At 43.1% G+C, this 19,931-nt stretch overlaps 1 protein-coding gene across 1 annotated transcript; it reads left to right on the plus strand.

Annotated features, from left to right (window-relative positions):
• The first annotated feature begins 11,837 nt into the window (after positions 1 to 11,837).
• Positions 11,838 to 12,614, plus strand: LOC103650784 (uncharacterized). Its single transcript, XM_008676351.3, has one exon. The coding sequence runs from the start codon at positions 11,854 to 11,856 to the stop codon at positions 12,316 to 12,318; it is 465 nt and encodes a 154-aa protein (XP_008674573.1). The 5' UTR covers positions 11,838 to 11,853; the 3' UTR covers positions 12,319 to 12,614.
• The last annotated feature ends 7,317 nt before the right edge of the window (positions 12,615 to 19,931 follow it).

Below are 19,931 nucleotides of genomic sequence, written 5' to 3' on the forward strand. Positions count from 1 at the left end.
GACTCTTTTAAAATCTTTCTCACTTGCTTGATGCATTAGGTGATAGGAGTTGATTGATAAAACAATTCCTGCATTACCTTCCTTGAATTTGATTACCTTCCTTTGAATCCCTATTTTATAAAAAGTTTTTACTATGCTTAGTCTTGCTTTAGCAAAGAAAAAGGTTTTGTTTTTAGAAAAGATGATGTGGCAAAGTGGGAGGGATGTTTTTGAAAATAAAATTTGATGGTGGATCCATCATGGCCATGATGGGTTCAACATCGGAAAAGATGTACCTTTGCCAAGTACCAAACTTTGGGATTGGAAATGATTAAGCTAAGACTGGGCGGGTGACTTGCACGAGAAGGAGAGTCTCGGTGTAGTGTCTCTGTCTGAGTCGATTAAGGACTGTCTCGATGTAGGCTTGATGGCCGAGGACCCTTTAACTGGTCACATGCCTCGTCATGGGTAAGCTTTGCCTCGGGCAGACTAAGGCCAGAATAAGATACCACGCAATGGGAGTGGAGAGATGGCGAGAGTAGCGTGTACCCTCCGTGGCAAGAGGCTGGACGGTGGTGTATCTGTGCTCTCGGTTGGCGTGAACCTAATCTGGTCTTAAGAACCCCGATGGCGAGTTGACAGATGCAAGGGTTAAGTGCTACATATGTCGTGTGATTGGAGATCCTCAGCTGAGTATAATCGATTCGGATCGCCGTACCTTCGCGGTTATGAAGACTTGGTCACTGACTTACACGTAGAACTCCAGTAAAGATGAAGGGTTGTTAAGAAATTGGCTAGTGCAGGTCAAGTGATTGAACTAGGGTAGAAAGAACTTTAGTTGCAGGTAGTTTCACTTAACTTGACAAATAAAACTAGACTTTTAAGGATCCACTTTTAGTAAGCATTTCTGCAAACAGAGTCATTGATCATCGATAAGCCTTACCTTGACACCTTTAAAGCCAGCATCCCCTTGAGAGTCTTTTCTCAAGGTTTTATTCCCTGTTGTTTTTAGGTGAAGAAGCGACAAACTTTTGTTGCTTCTGTTCTAAGGTGGTACCGAAGGAAGAACATCAGGAGTGAAACGGCGGGAGGAAAGGATCCTCCATAAAAAATTTTTGTTTGAAACTTATTGGGAGGGGTTTTTGCCTCCCTTGGTTCTGTAATAATAATAATACTCTGCACTTGTTTAATTATATCCTGGTCTGTAATATTATAACTCTATCTTACTTTTAAATAAAGGTAAGTTTATGTAACTACTTCTGCATTTCCGTATCTATGATGATTTGTAATGTCTGTGTGACGGGTGAAACACTCTTGGGAAAGGTAAGAACAGCAGATACCGAACTTGTCAAGTGATTCAGGGGCACCTGTAGGGTTGTCTGAGGTCTGTTGGACAAGGACAACTGTAGGTGGGCCTAATGACTTGGGAGGTTCCGTCACAAATCGCATCAAAGACCCTGTTCAGTCTTTTCTTCCCCCGGCCTCCGAAGGCTGCGGACAAAGCATTATCTTCGGCCTTGGAGTAGGCTCCAAGTAGCTCATCACTAGTAGCTTCAATACACTTCAGCCAGTCGTCGTTTGGCTCATCAAACTTCTCCCTAAATCTGAAGGTATGCTTCAGTCGGACCAGACCACCATCACTAGAATCGGCGGTGGTCTCCTTCGGCATTTCCTAGCTTTCCACAAGTGGCCATACCCTGAAGGATATATGCTCTTGAATTAAATCCCTTGTGCTAATGAAGGCACAAACAGTACTAAAAGCCCTTTGACATGCTTCAATAGCATCATCAATTTCCACCTTCGGCCTTCGGAGGCCGAAGCGAGACCAGATGGGGCGCTGGATGATTTATTTGATGTCTTCCCTTGCCTTTAAATCATTTTTAACATAAAACCACTCCGCCATCCAGGCTCCGGGCCATCTCTTCCGGAATGTTGGCACCGGGTGGCTTGCGTTGGGGAGAGCGATAAATCCATAACAACTGAAGTTGTTGTGGTACTGTTCTTTGCCAGTAGCCTTCGTCTCATATAAAAGCTCGTGCATACTGCAGAAGCACTTCACGCTTGGCTCTAGCCCCTGACTTCTTACAGCCCAGACAAAAATCCCCATCCTAATTATAGCTTCGGGAGTGATCTAATGAAGGAAGATCTGGTATATCTTCAGCACTTCAACCACAAACTTGATTAAAGGGAACCGAAGACCAGCCTTAAAAAAGCTTCGGTAGATAACAACTTCATTTTCGGACGTTGTTGTCTCCGCCAGCTCTCACGATAGATATGTCACAAAAGTACCTTCCTCTCATGTTGTCAAGGTGACTCTGTTTAATAGTCGATTTTCCGAAGACAGTATGGCTTGGTCACCAAGGCCGATCTTCATAATCTTCGTCTCCACTTTCCACATCATAGCTATCATTGTCATCAGTATCTTTAGACAAACCTTCTAGTATCTCTTTAGTAATTTTCTTTGTGTTTGTTTTTGACATAGACTCAATAAACCCGGCGATAAAAGGATCCACAGTTTTCTTTTCTTCAAACAACTTCGTCTCCACAGTCGTCTTCTTTTCCTCAGTCATTTTTCCCCAGACATGGTGAAAACACGTCTTTAAACCGAAGCTCGAAAAGCTTGAAAATCAGGCGAGAGCTAGTGAGCAAGAGCTAATAAGTTTGAGAAAATAACGCGAATGCTAGAAATGACGTATCAAATGTTGCTGATGTGGGTTCATATTTATACGCCCAGTGCGTTGCAACTTGAAGGGCCCCATCTGTCATTGACTATTGCTATTCTACCAAAGGGAAGGTGTTTTTTCGGACCTTTGGCTTAAGGCCTTCGTTCGTGTCGCAGTCTAAATTCGTTGTTATAACAAATTAATACTGCGAGGGGCTACTGTTGGGGACCTTCGTCTTCCGAAGGTCCTCAAAAACACGATTTAACAATGTTTCCCAAGTGTAGTATGTGTACAGGTACCTTCGGACTCAGAATGAAACAGTATACTATATGAAAAGCATGGTCGAGACGAAGGATGACGCAGCTCCGAAGCTACGCGCAAGGGAGCTTCGGCTCAGCGGAAGGAAAAGGAATCGACTTAAAGGGGAAAAGGCCATCTAGTCCTCGTCGAATTGTCCTTACGTCAATAGTAAACATAAAGGGCGTGATTGTAATTTTACACAGGCTGCGCCCTGTGCCTATAAATAGATGAACAGTACCCCCGTACTGTTCACGCTGACTTGTATTCATTCGTGCGTCACGCTTGGACTTTTGCCTTCTGTCAAGCCGAAGGTATAAATGTAATTCAATATTGTTCTTATTTATCCATGATGATATAATAAAGATATATTAATGATGTCGTATGATTATTCATTTTATTTCTCATGTTTCATATGCTTCTTCTTTTATTAACATATACTGTGATGATGAAAGTACGCCATTCATGACCTTCGATCGAAGATCGTTATATCCTAAGGGAGATAATGCTTCAGAGGACGAAGGCCAATAACCTTTAACATTTTGTGTTGCCTTGTTCTTAACTCATAGTGTTGGGGACTTGCTCTCAAATGCTATAAATTGAGAACAAGGCAACACCAAAATAAGTTATTTGTTAATGCCCTTCGTCCTTCGAAGCATTATTTCCCCAAGGATATAATGATCTTCGGACGAAGGTCGTGAAGGACACACCTTCATCATCTCATCATACATATATGTATTAATATTAGCAACGAATGGAGCATGTAAAGCATAAGAAACAATGTAAACAATAACATTATCATATATATATATTTCTCAGTACATAATTGTAAGTTAACATAAGGACAATATTGAATAACATTTGGTACCTTCGGATTGACAAAAAACAAAGGTACGAGCGTGACGCAAAAGCAAATGCCAAGTTAGCGGGAACAGTATGGGGGTACTGTTCATCTATTTATAGGCACAAGACGCAGCCTGTGAGAAATTACATTCATGCCCTTTACATTTATTATTAACTTATGTACAATTCTATGAGGACTAGATAGCCTTTTCCCCTTTAAGTTGGTTCCTTTTTTCGCCATTTAGCCGAAGCTTTTTTGCACATAGCTTCAGGATTGACTCGACCTTCGTCCTGATCATGCTTTCCATATTATGTATGCTTTTGACCCGAGTCCGAAGGTACCTGTTTACATGTCACACTTGGAAAATATTGTTAAATCACATTTTTGAGGACCTTCGGAGGACGAAGGCCCCCAACAGTAGCCCCTCGCAATATTAATTTGTTTAGAATAACGAATTCAGATTGCGACATGGACGAAGGCCCTAAGCCGAAGGTCCGAAAAAACACCTTTTCTTTGCTAGAATAGCAACAGTCAATGATAGACGGGGCCCTCCAACTTGGAGCGTGCTGGGCGTATAAATAGGATCTCACACCGCCTGCATTTTGATACACTGCTTGTGCCATTTGCCTTATTTTCTCAATTTGTTAACTTGTGCTTACTAGCGCTTGATAGCTCTCAAGCTTTTTAGCTTCGGTTTGAAGGACACGTTTTCATCAGTTCGGAAGATAAGATGTCTTAAGACAAGAAGACAGTTGCTGAGACGAAGCTAACCGAAGAGGAGAAGCTTCTTGAGGAGAAGACTGCTGGATTTGTTGAGTCAATAGCGAAAACGAATACAGAGAAGATTACTAAAGAAATTCTGGAAGGCTTGTCTGAAGATACTGATGATAGTGACAGCTATATGTGGAGAGTGGGGGCGAAGACTCTGAAGATCGGCCCTGGTGACCAAGTCATGCAGTCTTTGGGAAATCAACTAACAAACAGAATCATCTTGATAATATGAGAGGAAGGTATTCCCGAGATATGTCTATTGTGAGGGCTGACGCAGACAGAGCCGTTTCTGCTCCCGAAGAAAATGAAGTTGTAATCTATCGAAGCTTCTTCAAAGCTGGACTTCGGTTTCCGTTGAGCAGATTTGTGGTTGAAGTTTTGAAGACGTGTCAGATTTTCCTTCATCAGATCACTCCCGAAGCAGTTATTAGAATGGGGATCTTCGTCTGGGCTGTGAGGATCAAGGTCTAGAGCCAAGTGCAAAATGTTTTTGCAGCATGCACGAACTTTCGTACGAGACGAAGCCCTGGGGTAAAGAACAATATCATAACAATTTTGGGTGCTATAGTTTCGTTGCTCGCTCTGGGGCCAGCTACCCGGTGCCAACGTTTCGGAAGAGGTGGCCTGGGGCCTAGATGGAAGAGTGGTTTTACGTGAAAAATGATTTGAAGGCAAGAGAAGATATTAAAGAAATCATCATGCAACCCATTTGGTCCCGCTTCGGCCTCCGAAAGCCGAAGGTAGAAATTGATGAGGCAGACGAAGCATGCCGAAGGGCCTTCAGCACAGTTTGCTCTTTTATTAGGATAAGAGACTTAGTTCAAGAACATGTAGCCTACAGGATATGGCCACTGATAGACAATTGGGAAATGCCAAAAGAATCCATCACTAACCCTAGCGAAGGTGGTCTGGTTCGATTGAAATATACCTTCAGGTTTGGAGACCAGTTTATTGAACCAGATGATGACTGGCTGAAGTGTGTTGAAAATACTAGTGATGAGCTACTTGGAGCATACTCCAAGTCTGAAGATAATGCACTATCTGCGGCCTTCGGGAGCCGAAAAAAGAAAAGATTAAATAGGGTTTTTGATGCTATTGGATTTGTGTACCCTCTCTATCGCTACCCGCCATGGGGGCAGAAAAGAAAGGGTGCAACTTCTGAAAAGGTTGCTGCTTCGGCTGCTCCAAGCGAGCCTGCGCCGAAGAGAAAAAAGTTGAAGGTCCTTACCCACCGACCGCGCTACATCGAACCGGCCACAGTGCCTGAGTTTGGCGGGGAAACTTCTACGGTTGCTGAAGCAAAAGAACCTGCTCCTCCCACATAGATTAAAGAGTCGGTTGTAATGCTGAAGGCGCCTTCGTCTAAGCTTATTGAAACAAGGGTTAACGAAGATAAGGCTAAAAAATCAAAAACTGAAGAAGCAACAAAGATGCTCGAGATTCTAAGTCCTTCAGCAGAAGCAACAGTGCTGAAGGCAGAAAAAAGTTCTGCGATAACCCCTAGAAGGAAAAGGATGGTAAATGTATTAGACATTTTGGAGAAAACAAACTCTAAACGCCCTTCTTCCATAAAGAAGGTTGCCGAAAGTGCCGAGGCGCAGGCTGAAGCTAATACTAGGCAGATGAAAGATAAAACTGCAACAATTGAGGCTGGAACCAAGGCCGAATCCACAGTGCCAGTTGAGACGAAGCTTGCCACAGCCAAGCAAGGGGACGAAGAAGTACCTCCAAATACTGATATAGCTTTTGAGAGAAATATGGCCAAAGAAGCCGAATCCCTTGCTCCCGAAGCACCTTCCAAATATCTTGATTATATCATTCGACATGTTTCGGGAAAAAGATTATCTAAGGAAGAAATTTTTGAAGCTAAACACTATGCCCGAGAACTGAAGTACCCAAAAGGGGCCCTAGTGTTTAATGGTACGGATGAAGATGACTTCTTGTATTGCCTCCCAGACAACAAAGAATTATCCGTCTGCCGGGAGATAGCCAGAAGTATGGGTTTTCCGAAGCTCGAAGTTGGCCTCTGTACCATGACGAAGGACGATCTTGCGGATAGCCTTGCATACAATAATCTGAAGATACAAAATGTGAATTTTGAAGTTTATGAATTTTGAATTAGTCTTTTGTTCTTATGTTAATCCATTCATTATTTTGTATAGAGCTTAATACTTAGAAACGCCTTAAGGGCACAAAAGAATGCTGAAGATGAGAGCTGCACTATTGCTCTCAACAACCTTCGAACATAGGTTATCAAGCTGAGAAACGAAGCCTTGGAAAAAGACAAAATTCTACTTACATTGGTGGACAAAGCAAAGGGGGATGAAGCTAACTTCGAGCTCAATCTGGAAACCAAAGGAATGAGATTGAAAACCTTCAAAAACAACTGGCTGAAGCCAAATTAAAATGCGCTGTTGCCGAAGCTGAACGAGATGCCAGTGATTACTGGAAAAATTATTTTGAAAAGACAGTTGCAGAACTCCGTGCATCAAAAGAAAAATGTTTTGAGAAATATGTGGAATGCGTTAAAAAGATAAAAACTAGCTTCGCCAACGTGGGCGTGTACTTGAGTAAAGACAACTTCATAAGGGGCGATCCAGAGGGTGTAATTGAGTGGATCAGTGGTGAGGCCGAAGCCTTTGAAGAGATTTTGAGTGATCGTGGGGACGTCTGTGCCTTCTCTGGCGCGAGAGGAGTTGCAGCTATTCTGGAGAAGGCAGGGTGCGAACATGTTAAAATTTTGGCCTAGGCCGAAGCTGCCTTCTCTATCGACGATACGAAGGACCCCTCGGCCGAAGCAAGCTCAATAGGTGGAAATTTTTTTACTGATATCTGGGAAAATGGTGGCCAAGGGATGGCCCATGAAATAATGAAAAAGAGCGAAAAAGACATCCATGACACTCGAGAAGCAGCGAAAGCAGCTGAAAAAGTTGCGGAACTTGAAAGACGAATAGGTATTACTCAACGTCTTTTAACTTTATTGTTGTTTATTTTTGTGACTTCGAATTAATTCATGTCTTCTACCGCAGCTGCACTATCTCCTCCCCTAGAGCCATTCGACCCAATGTATGACCCAAAGACAAAGAAAACAATAGAGATTATTAATATGGCCGAAGCTATTGTAGACGAAGTTGTTACCAAATTGCTGACCGAAGCTGCAGATAAAGTTTTGAAGGAAGAAGAGTAGCTATTGTAAAAACATTTCTAGAATATTATTGTAACATTTGCTGAACTATGCTTGTAATATTTGGTACTTGAATGTAATATATGAATTGTTTGTAATTCAGTTCTTTGCGATGCATGAAACTTTATGTACATACCGTTTTTGAGCCTTCGGCGAAAAAACACCTTTCCTTCTTTTCATGCTTCGTAAAGAAGAGCCTTTATGCTTCGTAAAAATCATCCGTACTTTGTAAAACATCAATGCTTCGAAAAGCTTTTTACGCATCAGAACTGATGAAGTTGTGATTTTCAGCATTGCCCGAAGATCGGCCTTGTTTTCAATTCATATCATTGTTGTGATATGATGTATGATGTGATGCTATGCGATATGATGCAATGAATGATGCTAATGTATCGTGCAAATGAATGCCCAAACACACACATCCGAAGCTTCTTCCATAACCTTCATTCCCTAAGGAATGACTGAAATCTCTTTGTCGTTTACTTTTCGGCTGCACCGTTTATTTTTCGGTGTAAGTTCTGCATTTTCTAAGGAACGTCTTTTGAACTTCTTCGCCTTCTATTTCGGCGGTATTCGCGTTGACTTTTCATGCTTCGCCTTATATTTAGGTGGTATTTGGCTCTGCATTCCCTAAGGAACGACTTTTGAGCAGAAAACTTACGCTGCGCTCCCTTAGGAATGGCTTTTTGAAGCATCGACAAACTTACGATGCATTCTTTAAAAACGACTTTTTGTAGCTTCAGTGAAACTTTTACTGCGATTTTTAGCACTGCATTCCCAAAGGAATATCTCTTTGTAGCTTCGGCATTTTCATGAGTCTGTGACGAAGGTATATTTCATTTTGACATAAACGAAGCTAGTACAGAGAATCAAAAAATAGCAAGAAAACTAGGTTTACATTAATTGTTCCTTATTAAAAAGAAAACGACAACGAATGTAAAACTGTGCCAAAGGTAGGATATCTCTCAATATATGTGTTTTGATTCCAGCACAGTGCTGTTAACTGTGCGAGCTTCAGACCCCTCCCTGAAATCTCGCTGCTGATGGGTCTGTTGGCTCCCTTCTAGCTGCTGACCTCGTGAGTAGGCAGGCTGTAGTGGCGGTGAAGGTGGAAGCTGTGGCCAAGAAACTTGCGGCTGACTAGCCGAAGCAACAGAAGTTGCGGGATGATTACCCACATATTCTGGTATGTAGGGTGAATGACACGAAGCAGTGTGCAAGACCTGCTTCGGTTGATTTTTCTGGGCTTCGGCTTCTGCAATTTCCTTTTGCTTTTGGATGGTGATTTGACACGTTCTTGTATTGTGGCCCTTGTCTTCACCACAAAATAGGCAGTAGATTTTCCTGGGCTGGTCCCCATATCTTCCTTCGAAGCCCCTGGCGCCTCTGCCTCTTGGAGCTGGCGACCGAAAAGAGCTTTGTTGCTGTCCCGAAGCTTGCGAAGAATACTTCGATCTCTGCTGTTGAATTCCTCTATCATCACTCTGGATGGAATTGTGAATGGACCTGACATGCCTCGGGTGGATTCTTCCTTCGAAGCCCCTGGTCATTTTAGAGAAACTATATGCTTCCTCCCTTCTTTGGCGGAAGTCATTGTCGGCCCAGATGTACTCATCCATCTTCTGAAGCAGCTTCTCCAGAGTCTGTGGAGGCTTTCTAGCGAAATACTGAGCAGTAGGTCCTGGACGAAGCCCCTTAATCATGGCTTCAACAACAATTTCATTAGGCACTATAGGTGCTTGTGCCCTGAGACGCAAGAACCTTGGGACATATGCCTGGAGGTAGTCCTCATCATCTTGCGTGCACTGAAACAAGGCCTGAGCTTTGACTGGCTTCGTCTAGAAGCCTTGGAAACTTGTCACCAGCATATCCTTGAGCTTCTGCCACAAAGTAATGGTCCCTGGCCAAAGAGAAGAATACCATGTTTGGGCCACATTCCGAACTGCCATGACGAAGGACTTCGCCATGACAGCTGCATTGCCTCCATATGAAGATATAGTTGCTTCATAACTCATCAAAAACTGCTTTGGATTTGAATGACCATCATCCATGGGAAGCTGAGGTGGCTTGTATGATGGGGGCCATGGGATAGCCTGCAGTTCTGCTGCCAAGGGAGAAGCATCATCAAAAGTAAAGGTATCATGATTAAAATCATCATACCATCCATCGTTGTTGAACAAGCCTTCTTGATGAAGCTCCCTGTGTAGGGGCCTTCGATCTTGTTCGTATTGAACAAGATGGCGTAGTTCTTCGGTGGCTTTGTCGATCTGCCTCTGAAGATGAGCCAGTCGGGTCATCTTCTCCTTCTTCCTTTGCACTTGCTGGTGGATTATCTCCATGTTTCTGATTTCTTGGTCCAACTCCTCCTCCTAGAGTGTTGGACTAGTGGCCTTCCTCTTCTGGCTTCGGGCCTCTCGAAGAGAAAGAGTCTCCTGGTTTTTGGGCCGAGTGGCTGCAGTGCGGCAGCCCCTGTCGCTGAAGCTTTCTTCGGTGGCATGACGAAGGTCAGTGCTTGCCGAAGGTGGTCGAAAAGAGGGTTCACCGGAGGTGGGCGCCAATGTTGGGGACTTGCTCTCAAATGCTATAAATTGAGAACAAGGCAACACCAAAACAAGTTATTTGTTAATGCCCTTCGTCCTTCGAAGCATTATTTCCCCAAGGATATAATGATCTTCGGATGAAGGTCATGAAGGACATACCTTCATCATCTCATCATACATATATGTATTAATATTAGCAATGAATGGAGCATGTAAAGCATAAAAAACAATGTAAACAATAACTTTATCATATATATATTTCTCAGTACATAATTGTAAGTTAACATAAGGACAATATTGAATAACATTTGGTACCTTCGAATTGACAGAAAACAAAGGTACGAGCGTGACGCAAAAGCAAATGCCAAGTCAGCATGAACAGTATGAGGGTACTGTTCATCTATTTATAGGCACAGGACGTAGCCTGTGAGAAATTATATTCATGCCCTTTACATTTATTATTAACTTATGTACAATTCTATGAGGACTAGATAGCCTTTTCCCCTTTAAGTCGGTTCCTTTTTTCGCCATTTAGCCGAAGCTTTTTTGCACATAGCTTCGAGATTGACTCGACCTTCGTCCCGATCATGCTTTCCATATTATGTATGCTTTTGACCCGAGTCCGAAGGTACCTGTTTACATGTCACACTTGGAAAATATTGTTAAATCACATTTTTGAGGACCTTCGGAGGATGAAGGCCCCCAACACATAGCATTTGAGAACAAGTCCCCAACAACTTATGTTTGTGAAAAACTTATGTTTTAGAGTTGTGTGATACTTATGTTGGTGAACCTTGGTATGAACATAGACATGTATGTGAAAAACTTGTGAGATTTGTGTTTTTTTGTGAAATATGTGGTCTTTATCATGTATGTGATGATTATGTGATAATTGTGATGTATATGTGATCATTATGTGATATATCTTTTGTTTGTTTGATGGAATAGAAAAAACAAATAAAAAGGGGGTATAATGGTCACTTTGACGAGTGTAACACTCATCAAAGAGATTCTTTACCGAGTGTCAAGGTCATAGCACTCGATAAAGAACGCACACCTGAACACCGGTAAAGCCTCTTTGCCGAGTGATATGGCCTTGGCACTCGGCAAAGAAGCAAGCTTTGCCGAGTGCTTACAAATGCACTCGGTAAAGGAACTGACAAAGGGGCCTGCGGGTGATCTATTTGTCGAGTGCTAGTTCAGCGGGAACTCGGGAAAGATAGAGCCTTTGCCGAGTGCCACATAATACGCTCGGCAAAGGATGTGGTAAAGGGGCCCATAGGAATCTTCTTTGCCAAGTGTCTGTACAGTGGACACTCGACACAGGCTTCGTCGCCATTACCTGGCGTCGTGACAGCGACTTTTCTTTGCCGAGTACTGGGTGATACTCGGTAAAGACTTTGCCAAGTGCACGATAAAAAGTACTCGACAAAGAAGTCGTAGCTGATGTACAGTTCGCCGAGTTTTTTTTGCCGAGTGTCAGACTTCGCAAAGTCTTTAACGATTGTTTTCGAGTCTTTACCGAGTGCTTGAGATACTCGACAAAGAAGCTGATTCTAATAGTGACTCGCGACCATGGGTCGCCGCAGCTTCCCCTACCACAAGCTCAAGAAGCTCCTCCCCGCTGTCGCCCCCTCTCCTCCCCGTCCTCCTGCCACGATGGCAGGCTCTGCTACCGCCGCCGCCATTAAGGACTCATACCGGTCCTACTACTTTGCGGTGGCGAGGCGGCGGAGCAGGCGCCTGAGGAGGGCGAGAGTCTGGGGTGCCCTGGCGCGCGCGTTGTGGCAGAGGGCGGCGGCGGCCGGGGCCCTGGTGCGCGCGTCGGGCGCCAGGGTGGCGTGCTGGCTGAGGAACGCTCGGCCCTACGTCGGTGACCTCTTCGTCGGGAACTACATGTTCCTGCAGGTGGCGCCGTCGCCGATGACGATCACGGGCGGCGGCACCGTGGTGCCCTTCGCGCAGTACAACTACGGCTGTAAGGCCAGGGCCGTGCATCTGCACCGCTACCCTACTGGGGCGGTGCTCTACGAGACATAGCGACGTGCCACTACAGCTCCGTTGTTCAGCCAACGATGGATGACTTCGTCGCTGGCCTGTGTTGTGTTGAAATATGGGTAAATAAATGTTGTTATTCAGTTTGGATTTGGAATTTTGTCTTTTTGGCGAAATTTTCCTTCGCAATTGCTTGTTTCCCGTCCTGTCTCACTTTGTTGACCCATCAAAACAGCCATGCCATGTCCTGAGATATGTTCGGAACATGCGTTCTACTAGCATGCAAGTCGGCTGTCAGAGGAGGTAGCAATTGAATGAATCGGTAAGTCTTTGTTTGTGTACAAGCGAGATCTGATTCATGGTACAAACTGATGCTGCTGTGCTGCTGCGACGAATCTCCAAGAATGCGAGTGAGCTGAACAGAGAGGAGAGAAAACAATGTGGGCTGCCTAGCTGCATCGCGTTAAATGACCTTTGAACTGAGCTGGGAGACACTTTGTTCAGGGTTCACCCTTCTAATCGTGTTCCGTTGATTAAGGAGGTTGAACCGTATTCTGGAAGGGGCCTTGATTTTGAATAGGGGATATTGACATGTTTGTTTTGGCTTCTCAGCAGCTTCTGGCCACCAGAATCTGCTGCTGACTGTCAAACACCTAATGTTTTAAATAGCTTTTATAAGAATCATTTTGGTAATAACAATATAAAATTATGTGAACAAAAAATCGGTCGAGTCGTTACGAAAATAGAAATCCTTCACTTTCTAGATCCTAAATCGTATAAACATCTTCATCTCCATCCACACGTAATTCGTACGATACTCAGATTCTCTCCACAGCAAAATTCTCAGAAAAGCTCATCAGACAAAAGCTAAAACAAACAGGCTCGAAGGGTACTGCGTAAGTCCATATGTCCATGGTGGCTACACAGGAGATAAAGCACACTACATTAGATTTGAGGCTGGTCACCATTTACGGCAAAAAGATTTTGGAGTTTTAATATATAACACGTACTATTATTTAAGCTGCAAGTTATATGCTTATCAAAGAACAAGCAGGAAGCAATCCAAATACTTAACATTTGACAAATCATATGAACGAGAAGAACAGAAGTTAACAAATCGTATGTTCTGAACAAGGATCGGCGGAGAGAATTTATGAAGAAAGAAACTTGAAAGCAGGGTACCATTAGAAGAGTGCTGCTCTTGGTATAACCATTGAGCGTTTCCTACGATATTGTTGCAAAATGTAAACAAGGCTAAAAGAACAACAGAAGACACCTGATAGCCAAAGCCATTGTATTGAGGCAAATATCCCATCTGTAATAAAGCTCCAAATACCGAAGACTGCTGCATTGGACTTCCATTGCGCATATTAGATGGCTGTAGTTGAGCTTTTTATGCTTTCTGAGCCTTCCTTTCCTTTCTTGTATCGACCCATTTGACAACCAATGGCACAGTAGAACCCTACAAAATGTATCAGAGCTTGTTGGAATATGTAGAAAGAAATGGGTTTCCTAAAGAAATTCAGAAAATTCATATAGTAACTGTCAAATGGGCTATCTGAAAATACAAAAGGGAGATTTAATCCATATTTATCTACAAATTGAATCATAATAATAATAATATAATAGTTAAACGGTCATAAAATTCAGCCTTTACCCAATCCCACCCACATCACTATTTTGTGCTTAGTCTCAAATTGAAAGGGAAATGAAGTTTCAGGCAAAGGAAGCTCTTCCACTCCGTTCGGTATCAACATCCTTTGTTCCAACTCATGTTCTTAATTGCTATATCTTTTTGTCATATTATTAAAAGGGCGAGGAATTATTTGCCCCTATTTTTTTTCCTTAATGCCAAAGGGTGAAAAATTATTCGGCCAAAGCAAAAGGACCGCATCACCTCCTTGTTTTTAAAATTTTTAGTCTTCCAAATTGGTACCTTTTTTATTTGTGAAAACCCTCTTGAAAGCTAAGAGGAGAAAAACTTTTCTATGCCAAAGGGGAGATTTTTTTACTCAGGGGAGCAATTATTTGGCCAAGGCAAAAACATTTGAAAAACGGAGAGAACTTTTCAAACTTAAGAAATGCTTGAGAAAATGCAAATTATAATTCTTTGGGCCAAAAGCAAAAGACTTTTAAAAGGGTCTTATAAAAAGATTGCAAAATCAAAATTCAAGTGGTGCAAATGTGGTATAAAATGTTAATCATTTCAAAACAATTCATATTCACTTAGAAATGCTTCTAACCTAGCATCTTATGAACACTTGAAAGATTGCAAACGAGTTACAATTTACATGTTTCCTATTTTGCTTTGGTTGGTATCAATCACCAAAAAGGGGAAGATTGAAAGGGAAATGGCCCTAAATCCATTTCTATATTTGTTTTGGTGCTTGCTGACCATCACAACCATATGGAATAACCAGCTTGCTAAGTTCTTGGTTCACAGGTTCATAAGATCATCAACAAAGGTTCTAAGTCCATAACAAGCTAAGTTCTAGCCAAAAAGGGGTGAACTTTAGAGAAGACAAACTATCAGTAGTTCACCAATTTGGATAAGTTCTAAACACCCCTTAGCACATATTTGAACCAACCAAAGAAGATAGAAAGCTTAGGATTTAAGTTTCACACTTTTGGAGCCAAGTTGAGCCAAAACGGAATACAAGATAAATAATTCAAAACAACCAAGATCTGTTTCTTAGACTAGTTGGCTAGTCACTAGAAATATATGTCTAAGTCATGTTAACACCCTCAAGTGCAGCCAGATAAATTTGAACAAGAATTGGACAAGCTTACAAAGATTGGGCTAAACTGTGGAGCACCAGACCGGTCTAGTGGTGCACTGAATCGTTTACACGGAGAGCATGATATGAAACACCCTTAAGTTCTCTTGCATTGTGCTTGATTCTAAATCAATTGTGTTGCTCCCAAAGTAAAATTCCATAATAATAAGAGCAACACTTGCAAGAAGAACATCTCTCCCTCACTTTGATAGTTTTGCTTCTTGTTCTAACACCTAATCGGGGTTTTAGTTTTTGTAGTTTGTGATAAATTTTATGTTTTGCCTATTCACCCCCTCCATGCGTATTTCATGAAGGTGAAGGTCATATGGGTTCGTGCCGATGGACCAGGAGCAGCGAAGGTTGAGCAATGAGTCTTGATCGAGGCTCTAGAGAAGCGGAGTGACTGGCACCTAGGGACAGCGACAGGCGCAAGGACATGGCGGAGCGAATCGTGTCATCGACACGGTTGCAAACCGGTAGGACACATGTTAAGACGTGGTGACGCGTTTGAGCACGCTACCCGCGGTGGTTTCGATGGTTGAGGCTCAAAACCACTCAGTGTGATAGTTCGCGGGTTTCATTGAATTTAGGCCTCAAAATCCGGCAGTGTGGTTCCAGAAGGAATCAGAGGAGACATGTGGCCCATTTTGACGCTGACTGAGTGGATATGCACTATGTATCTAGGGGTAGTTTAGGAAAGAGGAATAACTCTCTATACATAGGAGGGGACGACTGAACCGTTTAGCCATCTCTTTTAACATTTCATTACCCCTTTAGCTTATAATCTTCATTCTGCGACTCGCTTGTTTTGTTTGACTTATCTATGTCACATGAACTTCTCATATCTCTTGGGTGTTATTTGGATTTTTTGGAGTTTGGGGTGTGACATTGAGAAACAAGACGGTTGCCCAAGCACAAAGATTTTATTGCCTCCCACTCACTCATATCTAGTCACCTTATTTGATCCTTAATGTTTGAAACAGAGGAAGTATTATTTATATTGATCAAATTTAAAATTATTTTATTATTTCGAGGGCCTAAACTAATCATCTGTTCCTTTCACACAGGATGTGATGTCAAATTACCGCAGGCCAGATCAATCAAGCTGAGGTTGGCAAATTATTTTATTCTTTTGAGTAGAACGAATCCAACGGTGGTGCACACTAAATAGTAGACAATTACAACATGAATGATACTATAGCACACACTAGTAGTTGTGTTTTTTCATTATTTTTTTACTTCAAGCAGTAAAACAGAAGCTCTGTTATATGGACGAAGAAACCAATGACAATAAAACTCGGATAGTATGATGCTCGTGCGTTCCGACGGCATATAAATTATTATCTAATAAAATGTTAGTGCACAATGTGTCTAGAGCATACATGAAGAAAAAAGGAAAGGAAAATTCTGTATGAAGGAAGAGATAAAAGGAAATCTTGAAAGGAATATCAGTATAATCCCAAACTAATAAGCATTCGGTTTGCCTTCTAAAACCGGGTGTGACAGACATGGCGGAGCGGATCGTGTCATCGACACAGTCGCGGACCGGCAGGACACATGTATAAGACGTGGTGACGCGTTTGAGCATGCTACTCGCGGTGGTTTCGATGGTTGAGGCTCAAAACCACTCAGCGTGATAGTTCGTGGGTTTCACTGGATTTAATCCTCCAAATCCGGCGGTGTGGTTCTAGAGGGAACCAGAGGCGACATGTGGCATCATCATAAAGGGTACGTCAAGCTGAAGCAACTTTGTGAAGAGGGTGTGGCCGTCAGATCAACACATCAAGAGTTGGCCCATTTTGACGTTGGTTGAGTGGATATGCACTATGTATCTAGGGGTAGTTTAGGAAAGAGGAGTAACTCTATACATAGGAGGGGAGGACTGAACCGTTTAGCCATCTCTTTTAACATTTCATTACCCCTTTAGCTTATAATCTTCATTTCCCTTTATATTTTGTTAGGAGATCCTTAGATGCTTTGAACCATGATATCTAAGTTCATGCGATCTTGAGGAAATGTGGTCGTAACCACACGTTTCCCTCTGGTTTTTTTTCAATTCATGCAAATCTGGTTTTGTTTTTTAGTTATTTCTTCTCCTCTCTATCCATCTAGTTTTAGTTTTCGAATTCACCTTTGCCTTCACAAGTTTGGGGAATGTTTTTAGGTTAATCTTTGGTTTAGAAGTTGTTCTGGATTCATTGTAACCTTGGGCATGAGATGATCCAACTTATGGAAAGTTTTCTAACAAGTTTGTTCTTTTGAGAAAACACCAACTAAACCTCAAGTAAAGTTCGAGTTTTCTAATATGACATTGAATTTTAAACTCGTTTGAGCTCAAATTTTTTGGACACCTTAGAAACACCTTTCAAAGATGTGTGCCAAATTTTGGCTCAATCGGAGTCTGCTTGGATTGATTTTGTATTCTAGAAGACTAGAACTTTGATTCGAGATGCTAAAAGCAGCATGAGTAAGGGGCACATTGTCGGGTCGTTCTAGACTTTTCGATGGCCATTCAGCGACTCGCTTGTTTTGTTTGACTAGTGTATGTCACATGAACTTTTCATATCTCTTGGCTGTTATTTGGATTTTTGGAGTTTGTGGTGTGACATTGGGAAACAAGACAATTGTCTGAGCGCAAAATTTTATTGGCTCCCACTCACTCATATCTAGTGCCTGTTTGGGAGGGCTCTTGAGCCACTCTAGCTCCAGCTCCTTACTAGGGCCCTCCCAAACGGCGTATGGAAAACAGCTCCGTCCAAGGAGCGCGAGCCGGTTTTCACGTCAGGAGCCAGATCCTAGAATTCTAGCTCCTGCAGTGCTCCACGCCTTCACTCCCACGTGCGTTCTTTGACCAGCGCGTCTCTGGATCAGCGTTGCCGCCAATCACTGGCCACGAGCACCCCGAGTCCCCGAGCAACGAGCATGCCTCCTCTGATCCCAAACCCAAGGCTTTCAACGGGTGTGTTTTGCATCAGAATATTTTGTACATTAACTTTTCAACATGTAATATTTTTTACCATAACTTTTTCTCTCCATACATTAAATCAATAAATACAAGCGGAGCTGTTTTGCCAAACAATTTTTACAAAAGGCACTAGCTCCTGCAGAGGAGCTACTTCTTGTAAGGAGTCAGAGCTAAAGTTGTTTGCAGAGGAGCCAGAGCCCTACCAAACGGGCTCCTAGTCACCTTATTTGATCATTAATGTTTGAAACAGAGGAAGTATTATTTATATTGATCAAATTTAAAATGATTTTATTATTTTTAGGGCCTAAACTAATCATCTGTTCCTTTCACACACAGGATGTGATGTCAAATTATCGAAGGATCAATCAAGCTAGGGGTTGGCAAATTATTTTATTCTTTGGAGTAGAACAAATCCAACAGTGGTGCGTACTAAACAGTAGACAATTACAACATGAACAATAATATAGCACACACTAGTAGACAATTACAACAGAAACTCTGTTATATGGACGAAGAAACCAACGACAATAAAACTTGGATATATATATTAGTATAATGCTCGTACGTTTCGACGACATATAAATTATTATCTTCTAATAAAATGTTAGTGCACAATGTGTCCAGAGCATACATGAAGAAAAATATAAATATACATCCTAAAAGATCGATAAAGATGGAAATGTGTAACGCAACGGTGGAGTAAAGATAGAGAAAGAGAAATAAATATAAATATAAAGTCTTTATTTTCATTATTACTTGTGTTTTATAGTAGAAGAGACATCCTAAAAGATCGATAAAGATAAATGTTGGTGTGCTCATGGCGCTCCACATGCAATTTCATTCTCCCTTGATCAACGATCAATCACATGGCTAGGGATGGTAATCCCTACACATGGCTAGGAATGGTTATTTAACCATACCCGTACCCATTGCCATCCATACCATCGGCATAGTCGAAATTGGTGAAATGGCGCTGCAGCTCGGGCTCCAGATACTTGGCCACGTCGTCTCGGCACAGCGGGCACGTCGACTTGTGGCCGAACCACTCGGAGATGCAGCGGCGATGGAAGGTGTGCGCGCAGGCCGGCAACTCCATGGCCTCGCTCTCGCGCAGCGCGACCAAGCAGACGCTGCACTCAGCCTCGGTGTCACCTCCCACGGCACCGCTGTCCTTGCACGTCATCATGAGCATCTGGACGGCGTCGTAGCACACGTGTAGCTCCACCGCCTGCCAAACCGATACGACGGCGTAGCGGGCCCGCAGAACCGGGTCCACGAGCCAAGACACATTTTGCTGGGACAGGAGGGACTCCCACTCGAGGTCCGTGAGGCCCAGGTGCTGCAGCGGCCGGGTCGACCTCAGCAAGCCGTGGAGCACGTCGCGGACGCCGTTCTCGTCGTCCGGGAGCGCAAGGCAGCTCGTGTCGGCGTCCTGGCGGCGGTACATGAGCACCAGGTTGGGTCGCCCGTTGCCGGTGCTGACGTGCACAGACACGTAGCACCTGAGGTGCAACGTGAACCGGCGATCACCGCTCGTTGTCGACTGTCGCGATAAGAACTCTATGCTTGTCCTGTATGCCTCGACACGGCGTTCTGCTGTCAGGGACGAGCTGATCCCGATCGTTCCTTGAGGCGAAGCCAGAAAATGGATCCACCGGGGTCGGCTCCATGAATTATTAGGGTCAAATACATTGCTGAACAGTGTTAAACAGTATTTTACACTGGATTTAACAAATTCCATCGGGTCCGGTGACCCCTGTGCCTTAAGGCAGCTTCGCCCCTGATTCGTCTACCACCAGGCAGCAGCGAGCTACTTGCAACAAGGAAGTTCCGAGTTGATCGTACGTTGAAGGAGAGTTGCGGTAGCTTCCGTCGATAGCCTCCCATTTATATAGGGTCCTCGTGGCTAGCAAAAC

Source organism: Zea mays, chromosome 3, assembly GCF_902167145.1.
Source record: "Zea mays cultivar B73 chromosome 3, Zm-B73-REFERENCE-NAM-5.0, whole genome shotgun sequence".
Classification (NCBI taxonomy): Eukaryota; Viridiplantae; Streptophyta; class Magnoliopsida; order Poales; family Poaceae; genus Zea; species Zea mays.